Consider the following 20,197-nt stretch of genomic DNA (forward strand, 5'->3'; position numbering starts at 1 on the left):
CAAATTCAGCTTTCAGGGATCCAGCAGAAACAGGTCCCCAAGATGTTGGCAGTTCTCTGTTCGCAGGCAAGACCAGGCTAGGTGGAGGCCCCTTGAGGGGAATTTAGAGATAGGGGAAACTTATCTGATTGTAGAATTCTTAGAGGTAGCTTGGCCAGAAGTACTAATCATAGCTGAGGATTAATTTTTTTTTTATTTCATGTGAAAGGAATACCTAACTTGGTTTTAAACTAGATGTTTAAATTTTTCACCAAAATGTGGCAGGGAATATAAAGGGAGAAAGGAACTAGTATGTATTTGCTGAATACCTTTTCTGTAACAGGTGCACTGAATGTGTTATAGCTAATCCTTACAACCGCCTTCTGGGAGCAGATTCAAAATCTTAACTAGATCTATACTTAAGTGCTTGAGGGATGCTCTGAGGTTCAATACTTATTTTCTTCATGACCCAGCCACCAGCTAACTGAAGATATATTCACAATAGGATTTAAGGTAGGGACTTTCACTTGTATTAGGTCAAGGACTCATGGTCCTGTGACCATCTTGGAGGTGGTTACTGAACAGGTATCCCTGAGTACCACCCACAGAAATGGTGCTGAAGTGTGGGAAATAACCTACCAAACAAATTATAGGCTACAGAGATCTTGCCTTTTAAAGGCTTGCAATCTAGCTGGGGAGGAAGGAAATACACATATGGCACAATTAGGTACTAAGCCATATGGTACTAATTTTAAGAACATTGGAAGCCCAATAAAGAGGGAGAGTTGTGTGAGTTGGAGGTACTGGGGAAGGTTTTAGGGAAGGATGAAGAATGATTTACTTTTTTAAAGGACCTACCACTAATTGTAAAACTAGTGTTACTACATTCTGTATCCAAAATCTTGGTTGGGATTTAGATCAGGGGTTAAAAACTGGTCTGTAGTGTTCTTTTAAAAGTTGCATTTAAATGCCTTGAGCTGGGCACAGTGTCTTCTTCCCATCTGTTACCTGGTCTATGAGTTTGCAGTCCCTGATTTAGATTGACAGTGCACGTTTCGGAGGCAATGGGGGTGGGGGTGACTAGCTTGAGCATGGAGGCCTTGGGCAAATCTCTCTTTGCCTCAACCCCCTGATTTGAGGACACCTTCAAAACGAGGATAATAGTAGTGTCTTCTTCCTAAGGCGGTTGTAAGTATTAATTTAATTTTTCTGTGTAAAGGACCTGGCACATAGTAACTACTACAGAAGTATCTGCTATTGCTACTGTTGTATATACACACATGCATATATATACACTGAAAAGAGGAAAACATGAAGGCGTGTAAGTGATAACATTCTGGACATAGCGCCCATCCCTCTCTTCATCCCCTATTTAGGAGCTGTACACGGTCTTAGCACAAGATGCGGCAGACTCTGTGCTTGATGGAAATCAGAGGCAAGAGAGCTGGCCCCCTTGGCTCAGCTCAGAAGCTGTCTCTCTGCTCTGGGATCTTCTGCGGGAGGCCCCTCAGCCTGCGCAGGCCCTGCTGGAGCTCCTGCTTGGGGAGGAAGATGACACGGGCCTCCAAGGCTGGTTCCTGCAGAAGGCGCTGGTGGACCTCATTCGAAAGGCACTGCGAGCTTTGCGGGGTCCTGCCACCGGGCACCCAGGGGCAGTCGATGCCATCTACGGAGCCCTGCGGACTCTGCGCTGCCCTGCAGAGCCGCTCGGGGCTGAGCTGCGTCTCCTGTGTGAGGAACTGCTGGAGGCCAGCAGGGCAGAGGGGAGTCCCCTGCGGGAGGAGCGGCTGCTCGGCTGCCTGCTGCACGAGGCCGGGCGGGGCCTGGTGTCCCTGTATGGCCACACCTATGCAGAGAAGGCCCCAGAAAAGCCACCGACAACCACACCCTCGGGAAAAGGTGTGTTCCCTGCACTGCTTCTCTCATTCCACTCTGCCCAGCCCCTCTGACTCCCTCTAGCCTGCTCCCTTCCATGTTGTTCAGGAAACCTAATGGGAGAAGCTAAGCAAAAATGGGCAAGATGTTCTGTGAAAGCGCAGCTTTCATAGCTTAAGAAAGAGTGATGGAGAAAAAAATAAAGTACTAGTCATAGCAGAAAAGAACTTTTCAGAAACTACTGAGAGAAGTAAAGAGTCTTTAAGAGAGAAGTATAGAAAACCTGGTTTAACTTTTTAAAAGAGCGAACTCTCATATCAATTGGTTTTTCAAATGGGCTTTACCTTAGGAAAGAAGAGTCCAGTTCCCCAGTAACCCCATCTGGTTTGATTTTCAGTCTCACTGGCTCATCTAGATCCTGAGCGGGCAATGCTAGCCTTGTTCTCCAATCCTGACCCAGCCCAGGCTTGGAAATTGGCCTATTTCTACTGCCTGAGCAACAGCAAGCACTTCCTCGAGCAGATCCTGGTAAGTCAAACTCAGGATCTTCACCACTCAAGTACCCAGGGACTCTCTCCAGGCTTCTTCACTCCTCCTTTCTCTCGCACTCATTTATCCAACACAAAGCAGTTTAATTAGCAGTGAGTCATCTAGTTGTGTCCATCCCACAGTTCCAGAAGGCTCTGAGAACCAGTATCATTCATAATTAGAACTGCCAGCATTTTGTGTCAGTCCTTGGGCAGGCACTGAAATGTTGGATACATGTAAGCTTTCCGGAGGGTGCGAGGAAGAAAAGACAGTGGCAGCAATATGTTGCCTAGCTGACAGGAGACTCTAATTACTCTAACCTTCTCTTTCCAGATTGCAACTGAACTTTAGTTTAATTCAACAGCTATTTTTTTAATATTTATTTATTGTATTTTTTTTTTTTGGCTGTGTCAGGTCTTAGTTGCGGCACGTAGGATCTTTCGTTGCGACACAGGTTCTTCGTCGCAGCGCACAGGCTTCTCTCTAGCTGTGGCATGCAGGTTTTCTCTCTCTAGTTGTGGTGTGCGGGCTCCAGGGCACGTGGGCTCTGTAGTTGTGGCACGCAGGCTCTCTAGTTGAGGCACACGAGCTCATAGTTGTGGCGCATGGGCTTAGTTGCCCCACGGCATGTGGGATCTTAGTTCCCCGACCAGGGATGGAACTCACGTCCCCCGCATTGGAAGGGGGATTCTTTACCACTGGACCACCAGGAAAGTTCTTCAACAGCTATTTACTAACCTCATTCTATGTAGTATGTACTATGCTAGGATCTGGGGATACAACAGAAGTCAATCCCTGCCTTCTAGGAGCTTACAGTCTAGTGTTTTCCTAAACACTTTGTATTCAACTGGCCACTTCTGTCATTGTCAGAAACCTCCCTTCTATACTGAAAAGCTTCTTACCCTGATTAGCAGCAAGTCCCCAGAGCTGCCTCTAGCAGCCTCCTTTGGCTTCCAGGTGACAGCACTCACCCTGTTGAAGGAGGAAGACTTCCCAAGTCTTGGCTGCCTGCTAGATAGAGAATTCAGCCCTCTCAGTCGACTGCTCGTGCTCCTGGGCTGGACACACTGCCAGAGCCTAGCGTCAGCCCAGAGGCTGCTCCAGACACTCCACAGGACCCAGGTAACTCTCACTCTGAAGCCCAAGCATCTCTGGAAATGAGTGTGGTGGCACTTTGGGCTGAGGCAGAATGCAGGGTCCTGAAATCGGTCACATCTCTGACCCCAGGTGCCTGAGTCAGCATCTCTTTCTTCTCCTGTATCAACACAGGACCAAGGCTGTGATAAGCTCCTCAGGGATGCCTGTGATGGGCTGTGGGCTCACCTGGAGGTCCTGGAGTGGTGTGTGCAGCAGAGCAGGTATGGCCCTGCACAGCCAGCCCTCTTCCCACCACTGGGCACACTTGACCCATGCTCTGCACGTGTGGCCATTTCAAGACATCTTCCCTGTAAATGGTTTAAGTTGACAGTGTTGACCAGCAACAAATAATTGTTCCAACTATTAAACCAGGAAAGAAGCATAAGTAGTGATTATCTTCATCACAGCCATAAGGTCATAACTAGAGGATAATTGAAGGATGACAGTGATCACAAGAACAAAACCTCACATCTCCTGAGCACTTACTATACACCAGGCATTGCTCTAAGCCCTTTACGTGATGATTTCACTTAAGCTTGACAATAATCCTGTGAGGTAAACACCAATATTATCCTCATTTTAAAGGTGGGGCACCTGAAGCCCAGAGGTGTTAAATAACATGCCCAAAGTCACACAGCTAGTGAGTGTGGTCCACATTCTTAGCCACGTGTTATCTTGGATCACATTTTTATTCAACAACTGCCTCTTGAAATGTGTGCGCAGCCCTGTGTTTTCCTGATAACTTAGCCTTGGGTCTTCCCTGGATCTGGGTTCTTATTTTGTTCTTCACCCACCTCACCAGCACTTCTGAAGTCAAGTAGGCCACTGTGGGAAGTAGCAAGGGGCCCTGACTCAAAGAAAAGCAGAGAAGCTCGTGTCAGCTCTCAGCTAGGAAAATTACAGAAATTAGGAAGCTTAATCTGTGGGCCCTTTCTAGACCCTGCTGAGCACAGAGGCCCTTCCTAGGTCCTTACTAGACAAGTAAAGCCAGCTTGATGAATGTCCTTCCCTGGGGGTAAATAAATGCTATCCTCTATCATAGACCAACTGAAATTTAGTGTTTGGGGAAGTGAAACCTGTGGTGTTACAGGCCAGAGAGAAAGAATAAGAGGGAATGGAGACTGGTCTTTCTCAAAGCAATTATATAAACTGCCTCCCCTTCCATCCTCCCAACTTTCCCTTTCAGCAACCCCATACCAAAGAGAGATCTCTTGTGTCACTTACATGGTGGAGAAAGCCACTCAGTGCTCTACTCTCTCCATCACCTTACAAACCTTCCAGCCCTCAGGGAGGAAGATGTCCTCAAGCTCCTACAGAAGGTGCCAGCCAAGGACCCCCAGCAAGAGCATGGTGAGTTGGCGATGGAGTGACCTGGGCAAGGTTCCCTCTTAGGACAATCTTGCAGATGTTTCTTACAGCACAAGATTTATCTAGATGTGATTGCTGGGATCTATCAAGATGGGTGGTCCAGTAGGTACCCTCTAAATTAGTGCTGTTTGCCACAATCAGATGACAAGATGTAGGGACATCTTCCCCTTTCTTGATGAGGCCTAGGGTATCCTATGAGAACAATTCCATAGGAACATTTGTCCTCATGGATCCAGCTCAGGAGCCATGAGCATACCCTCATTTCACTGGAACAGAATTAGGAGCTGCCCTCTGAACTCACAGCATCGTCACTGGCAGTATTTATGCAAATTCTTGGTGAGTCTCTCCATGCTTCATAAGCTTTCTTACAGCACATTTTGTGCCTTCCTTCCCTCCCATATCTTCTTCATGGTCTATTGAACAGGTAAAGAGTCTTTCTTCTAGAAGATTCTTGTTTTGAGTTTTTTTTAGAGTTTTTCTTTCAGAAGAAAGACTTGCCTGAAACAGTACAAAGCCTTGTTATTTTTGGGTTTTTTTGCGGTACGCGGGCCTCTCACTGTTGTGGCCTCTCCCGTTGCGGAGCACAGGCTCCGGACGCGCAGGCTCAGCGGCCATATGGCTCACGGGCCCAGCCGCTCCGCGGCATGTGGGATCTTCCCAGACCGGGGCATGAACCCGTGTCCCCTGCATCGGCAGGCATACTCTCAACCACTGCGCCACCAGGGAAGCCCACAAAGCCTTGTTTTAACCTTAGATCTTTGCTTAAAATTCAAGTCCCCATTAAACAAGCACTCTTTTTTGCTCTCAAAAATCATATGATGGTGTGGTCACAACCTACTACACAGGCCGGGGACCTTACTTTTGAGAGAAACAAACATTCTCATATGGCAGTAGATGTCTCTCAGCCTAGATATTGCTTTGATTTACTTTTTTAAAGGACCTACCACTAATTGTAAAACTAGTGTTACTACATTGTATATTTTTTTGGAAAGGTAGACAACTTGTTTAGCAGATTTCCTAAAGGAACTGGAACTCTCTGTTTTCTACATACGAGTACAAAAGGCTTCCGAAGAAGTGTTTGAAATCTATCCCTGGTGACCCACCAGAACACACTTAGAACTTGAACTTGGAAAAGGCAAAAGAGGAGTGATAATAGGGCTTGGACTAGGGTGAGGCAAGAGAGGCATCTGGGGCAAAAATGTAAGGAGCCACTCCCTCTCAGCGAGCTTGCAAGTCCTGGCTCTGGGCAATAATGCCATGAAGAGGTCAAGACCATAGAACAATATTGACTTTGTTCTGCTTATTACCCTGACCTTGGCAAGGCCAAGCTTCTAAGAAGTAATCACTAGGAAACCTATACCTAAAGGGGCTTGTTGCAGCATTGTAGTAGCAAAACATCCCTAACTATTCCAATGTCCTGCCCTTGAGGAATATGCCTAGACAGGGATTCATTCAGTAGAGCTATATGCATCCAGCAGAGATTTAGTTTGTAAAGAAACATAATCAAATGCTTATGCTCTAAAGGATTTTTAAGAAGTAGGAAAATTAAATAGTATATAAAATGTTACACTCAAACACATACACATGTACACAAAACTATTAAAGGGGTTAAACCAGAATGTAGCAGTGGTTGTGTTTAGCTGGTAGGCTTATGGGTGGTATTTTTTTCTTCTTTTTGCTTTATTACATTTAATGTTTTTTCTTTGAACAGGTTATACTTTTGCTATGATAAGAATTAGGGGTATTCAGATGGGGTATTAAGATGTTTAGAGACTCTGTAAAGATGGTAACCTTCCTCTCTCCTAAGTTCAAAACAAATTTTTAATGAAAAATTATAAATTATTAAACAAGTGTACGGAATCTCAACAGAGTTTATGTTTTTTCTCATGATGTCTGCTTCAGGGCTTTCCTAAAAATATCAAGTATTTTTTTTATTTTTAAACACCGTGTTACCTTTGCTCTCTTATTTCTCAATCTAAACACATTTTAAGCCTGCCTCTTGGGTAATGTGGCATTCGAAAGGTAGACCAAACATGTACTTCAAGTTTTTTTTTTAAAAAAAGGAAAAGCAAGTATTTTAAGAAATGTAAGGGAAAGATTTGTTAAATAGCTATGAGGCCTAGGTTGAACAGACATGTAGAGGGGAGATTGGTGGGGAAAAGGCAACCGAGAGACTGAAAGTTGTTGAAGGCCTGGAAGGGACACACATCACACTGCCAGAAAGGAGAGAGGGTGAGAACACCTAGGGGACTAGCAGTGTGGCATCTCTTTGCTTCAGCCATACATGCAGCCCCTGCCTGAAAGAAGCATCTCTGGGACTTCCCTGGTGGCGCAGTGGTTAAGAATCTGCCTGCCAATGCAGGGGACACGGGTTCGAGCCCTGGTCCAGGAAGATCCCACATGCCGCGGAGCAACTAAGCCCGTGCACCACAACTACTGAGCCTGCGCGCCTAGAGCCCGTGCTCCACAACAAGAGAATCCACCGCAATGAGAAGCCCGTGCATTGCGACAAGGAGTGGCCCCCACTCACAGCAACTAGAGAAAGCCTGCGCACAGCAACAAAGACCCAATGCAGCCAAAAATAAAATAAATTAAAAAAAAAAAAAAGAAGCATCTCTGAAGTTCTGCCTGTTTCTCTCTATAATTCAGATCCAACTGACGCCACGGTCCCTGCGCACCTGAGCCGGTGTCAGAACCTGACACTCTACCGGAGCTTCTGTGCCATGAAGTATGCCATCTATGCCCTCTGTGTGAACTCACACCGGCACTCCCAGTGCCAGGAATGCAAAGACGGTCCCTCTGAGGACCTGGCCGTGGCTGCAGAACCAGTGAACGATTCTCTCTCCTCCCCAGGTGCAGCGCCGCCCCCCACCCCTTCCCTGGCGGGAGCTGGGAAAAACCTGTCCCGGCAGGTTCTTTGCGTGGGAACCCTTTGCCACCAGGGCTGGGAGGTGGCCTTGGTTTTATTATGCCCACGAATAATTTTTCAGCCTCTGTGAATCAAAGGGACATGGAGAAAGCAAGTGATCTGCATAAGTTCTAACACAGCCTGAGCACCTAGTACAGTGTTTTCCAAATGCTTCTTTTTTTTACTCCAGTCCACAGTAGATAGCATTTCACATCACTCCAGTTTGCACCTAGGTATATAATTTGTGCTTTCATGTGTATGTGTATATGTGTGTATGTGATGCGTAAACTGAAATAAGTTTTAAGAAACATTACTTACCCTTCCAAACAGAGCACACTCCTGATTATTTTTCTGCTTTATTTCGTTTTTTCAAATGCAGCCGTCCAAGTCAGTGTCAGAGGTCACAGCCTACAGTTTGAAAGAACCTTCTGTCCTATTAGCTCTCATTTTTCTTAAAAACTTATAACTCCTTACCTTGCTTTCTGTGACTGGTGGTCAAGTATCTCTCCCTTGCAGCTTTGGAATAGACCTTCATCTCTGAGCATGGTCATTTTAAGAGATCTGGGTAGGCTGTGATCACCTGTAGTAAAACAATGAGTGCAAACAGGAATTGAGGAATAAGGAGTCTCCAGGCTGCCTTCCTTCTAGGAACTGAAATATGGAGTGCTTCTCAGAGATAAGGAGTAATGTAATTTTAAAAAGCAGAAACAAAATAATGAGTGTTCACTGAACTGTACTTTTAGTTAAGGGAGCAAAATCTTTCTACAAATCATGAAAAGACATGGCTCAATAGCCTCTTAGTCTTCTGACTGTAACCACGGTTCCCTGAGTCACTACAAAGAAAGAAATGAGTTAAACTTGGGAGAATGTTTCAGTCTGGCAAGTACTGTTTCTAATGTTTGCATTTTCTCTCTTCTCTTTCTCTGGCCTCTTCTTTTATACATGCTTCTTCAGGTGCTTCAGATCTCTTTTCAACATACCTGGCCAGGTGTCAACAGTATCTTTGCAGTATTCCTGACTCTCTGTGCCTGGAACTTCTAGAAAACATCTTCTCATTGCTCCTTATCACCTCTGCTGATCTTCACCCAGAGCCTCACCTGCCCGAGGACTACGCTAAGGATGATGACGCTGAGGGGAAGGGCCCGTTGGGTTTGAGGTCCCCGTCAGAGAGCCCTCAGCACATAGCACAGCCTGAGAGGAGGTCAGAACAGGGTTCCCTGGGGGCCTCCAGGAGCCTGGCCTCCACAGTTCCAAGCTCTCTGAAGGCACAGCCAAAAGACAGTTGCCCAGAGCCTCACAGGCACAGCTTTTTGGACCTAAAGCACTTTACTAGCGGTATCAGTGGGTTCCTGGCTGATGAATATGTAATAGGGGCCTTCCTCAGGCTGCTGCAGGAGCAGCTGGATGAGCTAAGCAGCCGCAGCTCCCCCGAGAAGCCAAAGCTGCTTGAAGGCCAGAGTGGCCTGGGCAGCAGCAGCAGAGACGGACTGCAGAGCCGCCTGCACCAGTTCTCCAAGGTTCTCTCTGAGGCCCAGTGGAGGTACAAGGTGGTGACCAGCAACCAGGGCTCAGGTGAGAGGACATAACAGAAAGGGAGGAGGGAGAAAAGTCTCGGGAATGTGGGACAGCTAGGAGTGCATGGAGGCACACTAGTTCAGGGCATATCACCATGGCCACTTGTGTCAGAACTCTGGGCTACCGCTCAGTGTCGCACAGGCCAGTCCAGATCTTCCCCTACCTGTTACCCCAGGAGGTGGGTCAAATCAAAACTGATCACTTTCAGAAGGGGGAGGGGCAACATAGGAGTAGGGGAGTAAGAGGTACAAACTATTAGATATAAAATAAGCTACAAGGATATATTGTACAACGCAGGGAGTACAGCCAATATTTTATGACTATAAATGGAGTATAGCCTTTAAGAATTGTGAATCGCGATATTGTACACCTGTAACATATAATATTGTACAGCAACAATACTTGAATTGAAAAAAAAATTGATCACCCTCCCGTATGACCCACTGGGTTTGCTGTTTCAGAGGAGCAACCCTCCCGAAGATACCGGCCCATTGCCACATGGCACCCCAGTCTCCGCCGGGGTCGTCGGACAAGAAGGAGCCGGGCAGGTAATCTGAAGAACTCTCTCCATGCCTCCTTCCCACAAGCGGCAAATGGTATAGTGCCACTTGTCTAATATTCTTCAAGATAAAGCAGTTCATAAAGTACCTTAACACTAATGATAAAGATAAGATCTTAAAGTATCTTAAAGCAATTCTTTAAGATGAGGTACAAACAAAAGTGATCTAAGATTATCCTAATCCCACTCCCCCAAAGTAACCCTTGCTAATAGTTTTCTTCCAAAAATTCTCCATGAAATACAAGCATGTGTATCATTTTAGATATACAGATGCATCATACTACATAGAGAGAACTGCAACTTTCTTTTTTCATTTATATCCTCTTACATATGCAAACATATCATACTCTATATTGAGAACTCACTTCTCTTCACTTATTTTAAAGGCTGCTTAGTAGTCCATTGTCATATGTACCCTTTTGTGGGCATTTAAATTGTTTCCAGTTTTTTACTATTATAAATAATGCTACAGTAAACGACCTTGTACGTATGTCTGTGCATACTTGTGTGAGTATATCTATAGGATAAGTCCCTAGCAGTATAATATAGAAGGTCAAAGTATATTTGGGTATAAATACAGATATAACAAATTGCCCCCCAAAAAAGGTGGACCAAATTTACATTCCCACCACCTGTATGTAAGTGCCTATTTGCATATACATTCAACAAAAATGAGTAGTATCAGGTTTCTTTTTAGTCTTTGCCAATATGATTAATATAGTAATGGTGTGTCATTGTTTTAATACTAATTTTTAGTTTGAGATTGAATGTCTTTTATTGGCCATTTATATTTTTCAGTCTAAGGTACATATTTTCTGTTGGGTTTGTCTTTCTTGTTGAATTGTAAGAAGTTCTTTATACCTTAAGAAAAATATTCTGTCATTTTGTGCTACAAGTTTTGCTCCATTTTGTATTTTGACTTGATTATGAATTTTTCTAAAGGAGTTTAACACAGACGCATTATACAGAAGTATTAAATTTTTAGATAATCAAATTTCCATTATGGTTTTTGGTAGTTTTAAAATAATTAACAGGGAGTTCATAAAGAGTTTCCTGTGTGCTAAAAAAAATACTAGGTATCTTGAGGGAGGTGAATGAGGCATAAACCAGGACTTTGCCTTCAAGGAATTTATAATTTACCTGCATAGACAGTATACATGAAAAACTTAAACTGCCCGGAGGCACGGCCTGAAAACAGAAGAGATCTCATGGACGGGGAGGTCAGCGTAGTCTACAAAGGCAGAGAAACAGGTTTTCTGAAAGAGTTGACTTTTGAATCAAGCTCAGAAGAATGAGTAGGCTTTAGCTAAGTGGCAACAAGAGACATGAACATGCTGGCTGGGGTGGAGACTACCATGAGAGAAACATGGAAAACGTAAAGGCTGAGCCCCTTAAGTTGCTCAGTTAATTGGTTTGAGTCAGTTTGCATCCACCTGACCCATCCCGCCCAGAATGCACAATCCATCTTCTCTTTTCCTACAGCTGTAGGAAAGCAGGTGTTGAGAAGAAGATGCTTTTTCTCCAGGACTTTCAATATCATGGTCTTTTTTTTTTTAATAAATTTATTTATTTATTTGGCTGTGTTGGGTCTTTGTTGCTGCACGTGGGCTTTCTCTAGTTGCAGCGAGCAGGAGCTACTCTTCGTTGCAGTGTGCGAGCTTCTCTAGTTGTGACTCAGTAATTGTGGCTCGCGGGCTCTACAGCGCAGGCTCAGTAGTTGTGGCGCACGGGCTTAGTTGCTCCGCGGCATGTGGGATCTTCCCAGACCAGGGATCGAACCCGTGTCCCCTGCATTGGCAGGCGGATTCTTAACCACTGTGCCACCAGGGAAGTCCCAATATCATGGTCTTTGATCAGCCTGGCCTTATACTTTGGTTCCCTACTTTTTTAACTATGAGGACAACTTTTTCTATGTCAGAAAATTTTGTGACCCTCTTTGGCACCATACTGGTTCCATGTCATAATAGTTGTGCTTTAATTTTTTTTTCAGACTATTGACAGTGCTTAGTGAGCAATGGGGGTCGCTGACCCCTAGAAGTAACTTGAAAGCTCCTGGGGCTCTGAGACCCAGAGACTGGAAACCACTGATATAAGCTACTATCCAAATGAGCACTGGGACCATATTAAGCCCACCCCTGTACCTTTCGTCTGTAGGAATTTGCATTTTACTGTAGAAGGAACCACTGGTATAGTAGCTACCCATTATCTTCTCACTCTACCCAGATCTCAGCTTTTAAGCCAACTTCTCACTTTCTACACTGTAAGGCACTGATGGTTGATTTTCTCTCTTTCCTCCTAATACCTCTAGATGGCCGGGACAGAGGTTCCAGCCCATCCCTGGAAAGTACAAGTAGTGAGCTGAGCACAAGTACTTCAGGTATGGGGGGTCCCAACCAGTTGCCAACTTCCAGCAGCTTTGCCCTCATAAAGAGATGCCATACACCACGGTGTGAAAACCTGGACCGAGCAGTTCATGCTTGTGTTCAGTGGGGAAAGGGCTATTTCACTATCAGCTGAGTTACCCATCAGTAGAGAGAAACAGAGGTAAATACCCAAGGAAGGTTGTTGGTACATAAGTCTTATATTCAAAGATGATAACATATTAACAGATACACACTACCATATATAAAATAGACAAACAACAAGGATTTACTGTAAAGCACAGGGAACTATATTCAGTTTCTTATAATAACCAATAATGGAAAAGAATTTTAAAAAAAGAATGTATATAATGTATATATATATATATATATATATAACCACTTTGCTGTACACCTGAAACTAACACAATATTGTAAGTCAACTATACTTCAATTTAAAAAAAAAGAAAAAGATGATAGCATAGGTATGCGCTTCATTTGAGGAAAATTCAAGGTCCGTTTACAGACCTTTTAGAGAAGGACTTTGAGAAGATAGGAGTTTGGCAACAGGTGACAGAATAGTTTTTCCTCAATTTCTATCCCTTCCTTGGACCCCCACGTTCTTGTGTCCCGACAGAGGGAAGTCTGAGCACTGCATCTGGGAAGAATGAGCTGGATGGCCGGTTGCAGCCTCAACCTCAAAGTTCACTCATCCGCATGATGTTCTCCCCACCTGAGTCACTGCTGGCATCCTGCATCCTCCGGGGGAACTTCACAGAAGCCCATCAGGTGAGGCGGGTACTTGTGCAGCAGGTGTTAGGAGCCTAGGCTCTACTTTGTCACAGTTAAGAACGCTAAGGTAGCCCTTTGCTGTCTGGGACCCACGGGGCATCAGGTAAATGCTTGTGCAAGCAGAGCCAGTCGGGCGCACCTGAGGGGCCACGTGTAGCAGAAGCAGGAGGGAGTTTCCATGTATGGAGCCTGATCTTGAGCACTGTGGATTTCAAGATCCAGAAGGAGGAGATTTAAGCCGTTGAGTCATCTGTTTGTATAAAGTTTTTTTTAACAGTTTTTTAACAAGAAAAAACTGTTTTAAAACAGTTTTTTAACAAGATAAAAGAAAACATTCGGCCACAGTCAAAACGTTGAAATATTTTTGTTTCTTGTAGTCCTTTTCTGAACACATATGTGGTTTTACATAGTTAGAAATCACTATGCAAACAATATTTAATAATAAATAGAATGCCAGTTTAACATACAGGAAGTGTAGGGAGCTAGCAAATTAGAATGTTGTGTAGGGAAAAGTGCAGGGAGTCGAAACCAGAAAGACTCTACTCCCTCTGAGCTTTGACGTCCTCATCTGAAACTTGGAGTTAAATATAATACCTGCTTGTGCTACCTCTTGGAATGTTAAGCGGATTATGTGCAAGCTGTGAGAAATACAAGAATCCTCTGCTATTGCTTAAATTTAAAAGCATAAAAGCCCACTCTTCTAGTTTTTAAAACTCTCTTGATATATTTATGACGCTTGCACTGGCCCCTTAATACATAGGTCAGAATTTTTCTTTCATGTGAGTTTACTTGTTGAGGAGTAAATCATCGAAACATCTAGGTGATTGGATAATTTTTACTTAACTTCCTCTGACACATTTTAAATCCTGTACTTTAATGATAATGATAATTCTATCCCTCTGGGAAGGATAGGACCCTCGCCAGCCTTTCTGACACCCAAACCAAGAGGAAGTCAGTTGTAAGCCCCCTGATGCTTTACCGCTAAATGTCCTCACTTCCTCTTCCTTTCCTGGGGCTTTGATCTTTTCTTTCTTTCATTTTTCTTTTTTAATAAACGGTTTTATTTTTAAACCTGGTTACAGAGCAAGTTGTGCATAGTTATAAGAAAATACCAAAAAGTATTAACCAGAAAATAAAATTATTATTATTTTTTTTGTGTGTGTGGTACACGGGCCTCTCACTGTTGCGGCCTCTCCCGTTGCGGAGCACAGGCTCCGGACGCGCAGGCTCAGCGGCCATGGCTCACGGGCCCAGCCGCTCTGCGGCATGTGGGATCTTCCCAGACCGGGGCACGAACCCGTGTCCCCTGCATTGGCAGGCGGACTCTCAACCACTGCGCCACCAGGGAAGCCCTAAAATTACTTTTAACCTATTGTCCAGAACAACCAATACTAAAGATAAAAGCATATTTTTGCCAATGTTTTTCCAAGATGTATGTGACTTTTATATAGAGCCAAGATCATTTTGAATCTAAAACTTAGTGCCTTTTTTACATTATAATATAAGCATTTGCCTAGTAACTGATTTTAGTGACCTTATGATAGTCTGCTTTAGTAGCTGCATTTGACCATTCCCTGTTAACTCACATTTATTTTCAACCTGGTAATAGTTGTAGTGAATAGTGTCAAGATTATCACCTTTATACATTGACTTTTGAATTATTTCCTTAAGAAAGTTTTTCATAAAAACGACTGAGTCAAAGAATATAAACATTTTTAAAGCTCTGTAGACTGCCAAATTGCTTTTCAAAAAGGTTGTGACAGTTCATTCCGCCACCACCCCCTGAGGGTTTATTTTTACACTTTGTCATTATGGTAGATGCAAGGTAGTATTAATGTTAAATTCCCTGAATTACTGGGAAGGGAAAACATTTTTTACCTGTGTATTAGTCCTGTGTATTTTCTCTTTGAAATTGTCCACATCTTTTGCCTATTTTCCGCTGGGGCTTTAGTGGCCCCTCTTGCTGACTTTTACGAGTTATTTCTACATTTGACCTACTCTTTGAGTGTCCAGTGTTCTTCCAGCCCCACAAAGCAGATGTCTTAGGGCCAGAGTCTGATGACTAGCAAGATCTCAGATCTGTAGACACTCTCCACCTCAGTGGGCCTGCCGCAAGCCACACTCCTTCCTCTCCTGTGGCAGGTGGTGTTCACATTCAACCTGAAGTCCTCGCCCAGCTCCGGGGAGCTGCTGTTCATGGAGCGCTACCAGGAGGTCATCCAGGAGCTGGCCCGAGTAGAGCACAAGATCGAAAACCAGAACTCGGACGGGGGTAGTGGCACCATCCGAAGAACAGGCAGCGGCCGCTCAACTCTGCAGGCCATTGGCAGCGCTGCAGCCGCAGGTCCGGCTTCCCTGTTGCCAGGTGGTGAGGGAGCTGCGGGAGGAGGGTATGGGGGAAAAACCACCCAAATCAGAGGCTCATCATGAAGGTGAGCAGAAACTTAGAGAAGGACGGTTGCCTTGAAGAACAGCAGTCCTGACACCTCCAGAGTCATTTTCTAGCTGTGCCTAACCTCGCCGACCACGGTGGTCACTTACCTGCCCCACGAGCTCCTCCATTAAGCTTGTCCCACGTAACTTACACTGAAGAGTGTGAATGCAGTTTCCACCATGTGTTTTGATGGCCATTAATCTTGGGATTTGGGGAATTGCTTATTTTCTTCCCATGTAATCATTCAGGGATAAAGCATATTATCCTACTTTTCTAGCAAGTGAACAAGTTGTATCTAACACCTGTGGCCTGGGATTCACAGATGTCAATTCCCACCCTTGGCTGCACTGCAGAAAGGGCTCATCGTTTCATTATTTCTTGAAAGTGGAATCTTGTCCCATATTTTTACATCTCTTGCTGGTCTAGGCTCTATATATCAAGTTACCATCACTTGTTGCTCCTTCTATAAGCTCCCAGAGATTTTCTTTACATCCTTTTTGTTTTTAATATAAATGAGCTCTTCCAACAAGTACTATTTTCTACCTTGCTTTTTTAGTGATGTATCTTAGAGATCTTTTCTGTTGAGCACACACAGATCTACCTCCTTTCATCCTACTTTTAAATCCCATTTGGATCTAAACTCCACCTTTTTGAGTTTCTCTTGGTCTTTCTTTCCATGCCATTGTTTTGATGCCGTAAGAGTGGGCTGTAATGGTGGTCTTGATATGCATAGATGGTATACTGTGCAGAAGGACCTCAGACATTTTTTAAATAACTACTTTTCAAAATAAAAGTGCTAGTGAGAGTCATTTTAACCTCTCGCCTTGTATCCCACTGCTGGGTGTCCAGGAATGGTATTTTACTCCATCTCTGATGTGACCGACAAGCTGCTCAGCACCTCGGGAGACCCCATCCCCACACTCCAGGAGGACTTCTGGATAAGCAGTAGCCCAGTGGAGCCCACTGCCCCCCTGAGAGAGGTTCTGGAAGACCTCAGCCCCCCCGCCATGGCTGCATTTGACCTGGCTTGCTCTCAGTGCCAGCTCTGGAAAACCGGCAAGCAGCTCTTGGAAACTGCTGAACGGCGCCTGAACAGCAGCCTTGAGAGTCGGGGTGAGTGCGCTGCTTTTGCTTGATCCCTTCATTCTCAAATGAGGAGATGGGGTTCTGAGATGCTTAATAATCGTGCAAGAAGAAAGTTATCGGGGAAGGAGGGACGGGGAGAAAGGATTATTAGTTCACTTCCTCATGTCCGGTCTGGCAACTTAAATATAGTTTACTGAGAGTCTCGCCTTCTTAACAGATATAACAAATTCCAGTCATTTGGGGAAATTCTCTTCTGGTTTATAGATAAATTCAAGGAAGAAATATACATTCAAAAATGGTACCAATGGAATTTGTGCCCTTAAACTGCATACCTCCTCCAGAGTGAATCCCACTTAACCTAAAACCTGAGTCTCAAGCTTGTAAACCAGGTATAAGGGAAAATTTAGTGGATCACAGTTGGAGGGAGGATTGTACCTTGAGGTTAATAATATCCCAGAATGTGTACATGGAATTCTTGGAGGAATGAAGGTAGAGGAATGTGAAGAAAGAATTAGGCAAAGTTCCACTCCCCACCCATCCTCGATACACACACCCAGCATTGGAAGGACTGACCAGGGAGAGAGAAAGAAACATGTTCTCTCTGAGTAATATGGAGGGAGGAATGGTGAATAGATATATGAATAGCCTCCCTTAGGTTCAGTGATTCGATGGGTGAACTCACAGAACTCAGCATATAGTCATACTCATGGCTACGAATTATTTCATCAAAAGGACACAAAGCAAAATTAGCAAAGGGGAAAGGTTCATGGGGTAAAGTCTGGAGGACATCAGACACAAGCTTCCAAGAGTCCTCTCCCACTGGAGTCACACGGGATGTGCTTAACTCCTCCAGCAATGAGTTGTGACAACAAACAAGTGTGAAGTGTTGTCTGCTGGAAGCTCATTAGTGAGCCAGTGCCCAAGGTTTTTATTGGGAGCTGGTGACAGAGGGACCCTCTGCCCAGCATGTACCAAAATTCCAGGCTCTCAGCAGGAAGGCAGGTGTTCAGCATAAACCACATTGTACAAACAGTTTAGGCACAATCAGTCGCTCTCATCATTTAGAGAAAGTTTTATATCAGTGTAGGAAACCGTTTACTAGTCAAGTTCACAGACACCAACCAGGGACCAACCTTGCAAGCAGCCCTTTCTAAGGATAGCAGTCTCAGGCCTGCTGTGATAACTCTATTCTGCACACCCTTCCAAATCACTTCTGAGCTGTTGATTTAAAAGTCCTTTAACATTGACATAGTCCTTCTAGGAAAGTATGCCGTGGCATACACAATGCTGTTTTTATCAAACAATTTCCCTCTCCCTCATCTAGTACTTATATTCTAAAATGAATGTAAATATTATCCAAGCTATTAATAATATTCAAGCTGACTGGTTTCATGCCAATCAATCAGGAATTAACTTAGTACCTACTGCATTTCCAGATTATCCCAAGTATATGGGAGTACAGGAGAGGTAGGAGGAATAATCTCTGTCCATAAAGTTATTTATAGTCTAGTGAGGGTGTCAAGATACAGATAAGATCCCAGCTCAAGTTCTCAGCTGAAGGAAGTACCAAGGCAAATGCACAGGAAGTGCCTGATCGGCTTGGGACAGCGATTCCCTAGGAATGCCAGAGCTTCTGGGTCTGCTGCTGTGGACAGCTGAGGCATCTTGCCAGAGGTAACCCTGGAACAGTGGGCGTGGAATAAGCCCAGTATGCTGGTTGTCATGAAAAACGGCACAGCGTATGTTTCTTCCTCAATATTGGAGAAGATAAAACTTCACAAGTAAATACAGGACTGAGTGTCAATCTCTGAAAGTACCTTATTTTTTTCTGCATTCCTTCTCGATTCATCCTGTTTCCAGGTCGCCGGCTAGACCACGTATTCCTCAGTGCTGATGGCATTCGAGGTTTTCCAAGCGTTCTTCAGCAGATCAGTAAGATTCTCAATTACCCACTTCTGTCAGCCGGACAAATCAAACCAGGTGAGCTGCTTTACTACCCCTTTTTAACCTCCCAGCCTCGGAACATGAGGTCAGCATCAGACCTCACTTTTTCTTTCTCATTTGCTCTCCGTAGAGAGTGTAGAGGAAAAGGGGGAAGGTCCCCCACGGTGCAGCATTGCTGAGCTGCTTCAGATGTGTTGGCCCAGCCTCACCGAGGACTGTGTCGCTAGCCACGCTACCCTCTCCCAGCAGCTGGAGCAGATCCTTCAGTCACTGAGAGAAGCACTACAGCTGCCAGGTACAGGCCCGACTGCATGGGAGCAGATGAGGTTGAAATGGGGAGAGGACACAGTAGAACGGGAAAGAGTACTTTGGAGCAGAGGCTGAGGACTCAGAAGTGGGCCCTACCAGCCCTCTAGTTAACCAGGGCCTGTCTCGTAACTAATTCCACCTGTTTCCCCACCTCCTAAGTGAAGGGCTGCTTAGCACTTCATTAGCTGGAACATTTTTCTCATTCCTTATGAGAGATATACCCAGAAGGGACTCCGTAAACATTGATTAACCCTTCCGCAAAAGAGTGCTGTGAGCTTCACAGAGCTGTTCCACCCGAGACATGGGTGAAAATGGAACTCTCCACCCTGATTTCTCCAGACTCAAAGCTCTTCCTGGCTGAGAATCACTTGTATAAGCAACCAACTTAGGATTTTATAACTGCCTTGTCAGCGTAGCAGCCAGGCTATAGGATGTCCCATGCAGTGTACAGAGGCCCAGTTCCCATATTGTTTGGAAACTGACCCAAAGCCAGATGCACAGACTCAACACTACATGCTTTCTCCTTTCATAACTCTTCCCAGAGCCCAGGAGTACTCCACTCACCTCCCTGGTGGAGCAGGTGGCCGAGAAAGCTCTGGAGGCAGAGGCCCACCCTGTGTATATCCAGACTCAGCTCCTCCAGAAGAACCTGGGCAAACAGATGCCGGCAGGCGGCAGGCAGACTGACTACATGGGCACCTTCTTCAGGTACTGCAGCACCCTGGCTGCTGTTCTCCTGCGGAGTTTGAGCTCTGAGCCTGGTAAGTAGCAAGAAAGAAAATAGAGTCAGGACTGGCCCACAAGTGTTTAGGGGCAAGGAAGAGGAAGGCACACACTGAAGAGGTTCTGGGTACAGCGGTAGCAGAGGACACTACGTATGAGGTCCTCTGTTATTCACCTCTGTGTTTTATTCACCTTTGTCTCCTTGATGCCTCGTACAATGGTACAGCACATGAGAGTATTCAATACATTTTGATGGCATTAATGACTCAAAAATACCTCTCCCAGATCTTCGATCTATTGTGGATATGAGGACCCACCAGGGGAATTAAGTCTCTGAGTCGAGTGCCAGATTCTTACTCAAGTCCGCAGAGCGAGTATTACCTGCACTTCAGTCATATCGAAGGGAGCAGTCTGGGCTGTCTGTGGCTAGGCCTGCTCACTGAAGTCTATCTGTAGTTGGAAGTCTTTAGAACAGTGGTAAGGCGTAGATAAACCTGTGGTCAGCATCATGTCAGGAATACCTTTTACCTGGAAAAATATCAACAGAAGGGCTTTCCATGTAGTTTTGACACTACTTTTTTTTTTAACATGTTTATTGGGGTATAATTGCTTTACAATGG

General features: G+C 44.8%; 1 protein-coding gene across 7 annotated transcripts in view; it reads left to right on the top strand.

The window, feature by feature from the left end:
• ZFYVE26 (zinc finger FYVE-type containing 26) overlaps positions 1 to 20,197 on the top strand; it is a 62,356-nt gene that overhangs the window by 6,164 nt on the left and 35,995 nt on the right. For 3 of the 7 annotated variants that reach the window (XM_033851018.2, XM_019922178.3, XM_073800328.1), the window contains 15 exons: positions 1,356 to 1,878; positions 2,252 to 2,382; positions 3,253 to 3,504; positions 3,610 to 3,740; positions 4,706 to 4,869; positions 7,537 to 7,740; positions 8,750 to 9,367; positions 9,832 to 9,918; positions 12,238 to 12,306; positions 12,927 to 13,078; positions 15,224 to 15,425; positions 16,365 to 16,628; positions 18,462 to 18,581; positions 18,676 to 18,840; positions 19,397 to 19,615. In XM_033851018.2, the coding sequence (XP_033706909.1) occupies positions 1,356 to 1,878; positions 2,252 to 2,382; positions 3,253 to 3,504; positions 3,610 to 3,740; positions 4,706 to 4,869; positions 7,537 to 7,740; positions 8,750 to 9,367; positions 9,832 to 9,918; positions 12,238 to 12,306; positions 12,927 to 13,078; positions 15,224 to 15,425; positions 16,365 to 16,628; positions 18,462 to 18,581; positions 18,676 to 18,840; positions 19,397 to 19,615 (3,301 nt within the window). Of the gene's footprint in view, positions 1 to 1,355; positions 1,879 to 2,251; positions 2,383 to 3,252; positions 3,505 to 3,609; positions 3,741 to 4,705; positions 4,870 to 7,536; positions 7,741 to 8,749; positions 9,368 to 9,831; positions 9,919 to 12,237; positions 12,307 to 12,926; positions 13,079 to 15,223; positions 15,426 to 16,364; positions 16,629 to 18,461; positions 18,582 to 18,675; positions 18,841 to 19,396; positions 19,616 to 20,197 lie in introns of those variants that run through there. The other 4 variants (XM_019922184.3, XM_019922188.3, XM_033851019.2 and 1 more) reach the window with 4 other exon arrangements.

The sequence above is a fragment of the Tursiops truncatus genome, chromosome 2, assembly GCF_011762595.2.
Source record: "Tursiops truncatus isolate mTurTru1 chromosome 2, mTurTru1.mat.Y, whole genome shotgun sequence".
NCBI classification, from domain to species: Eukaryota; Metazoa; Chordata; class Mammalia; order Artiodactyla; family Delphinidae; genus Tursiops; species Tursiops truncatus.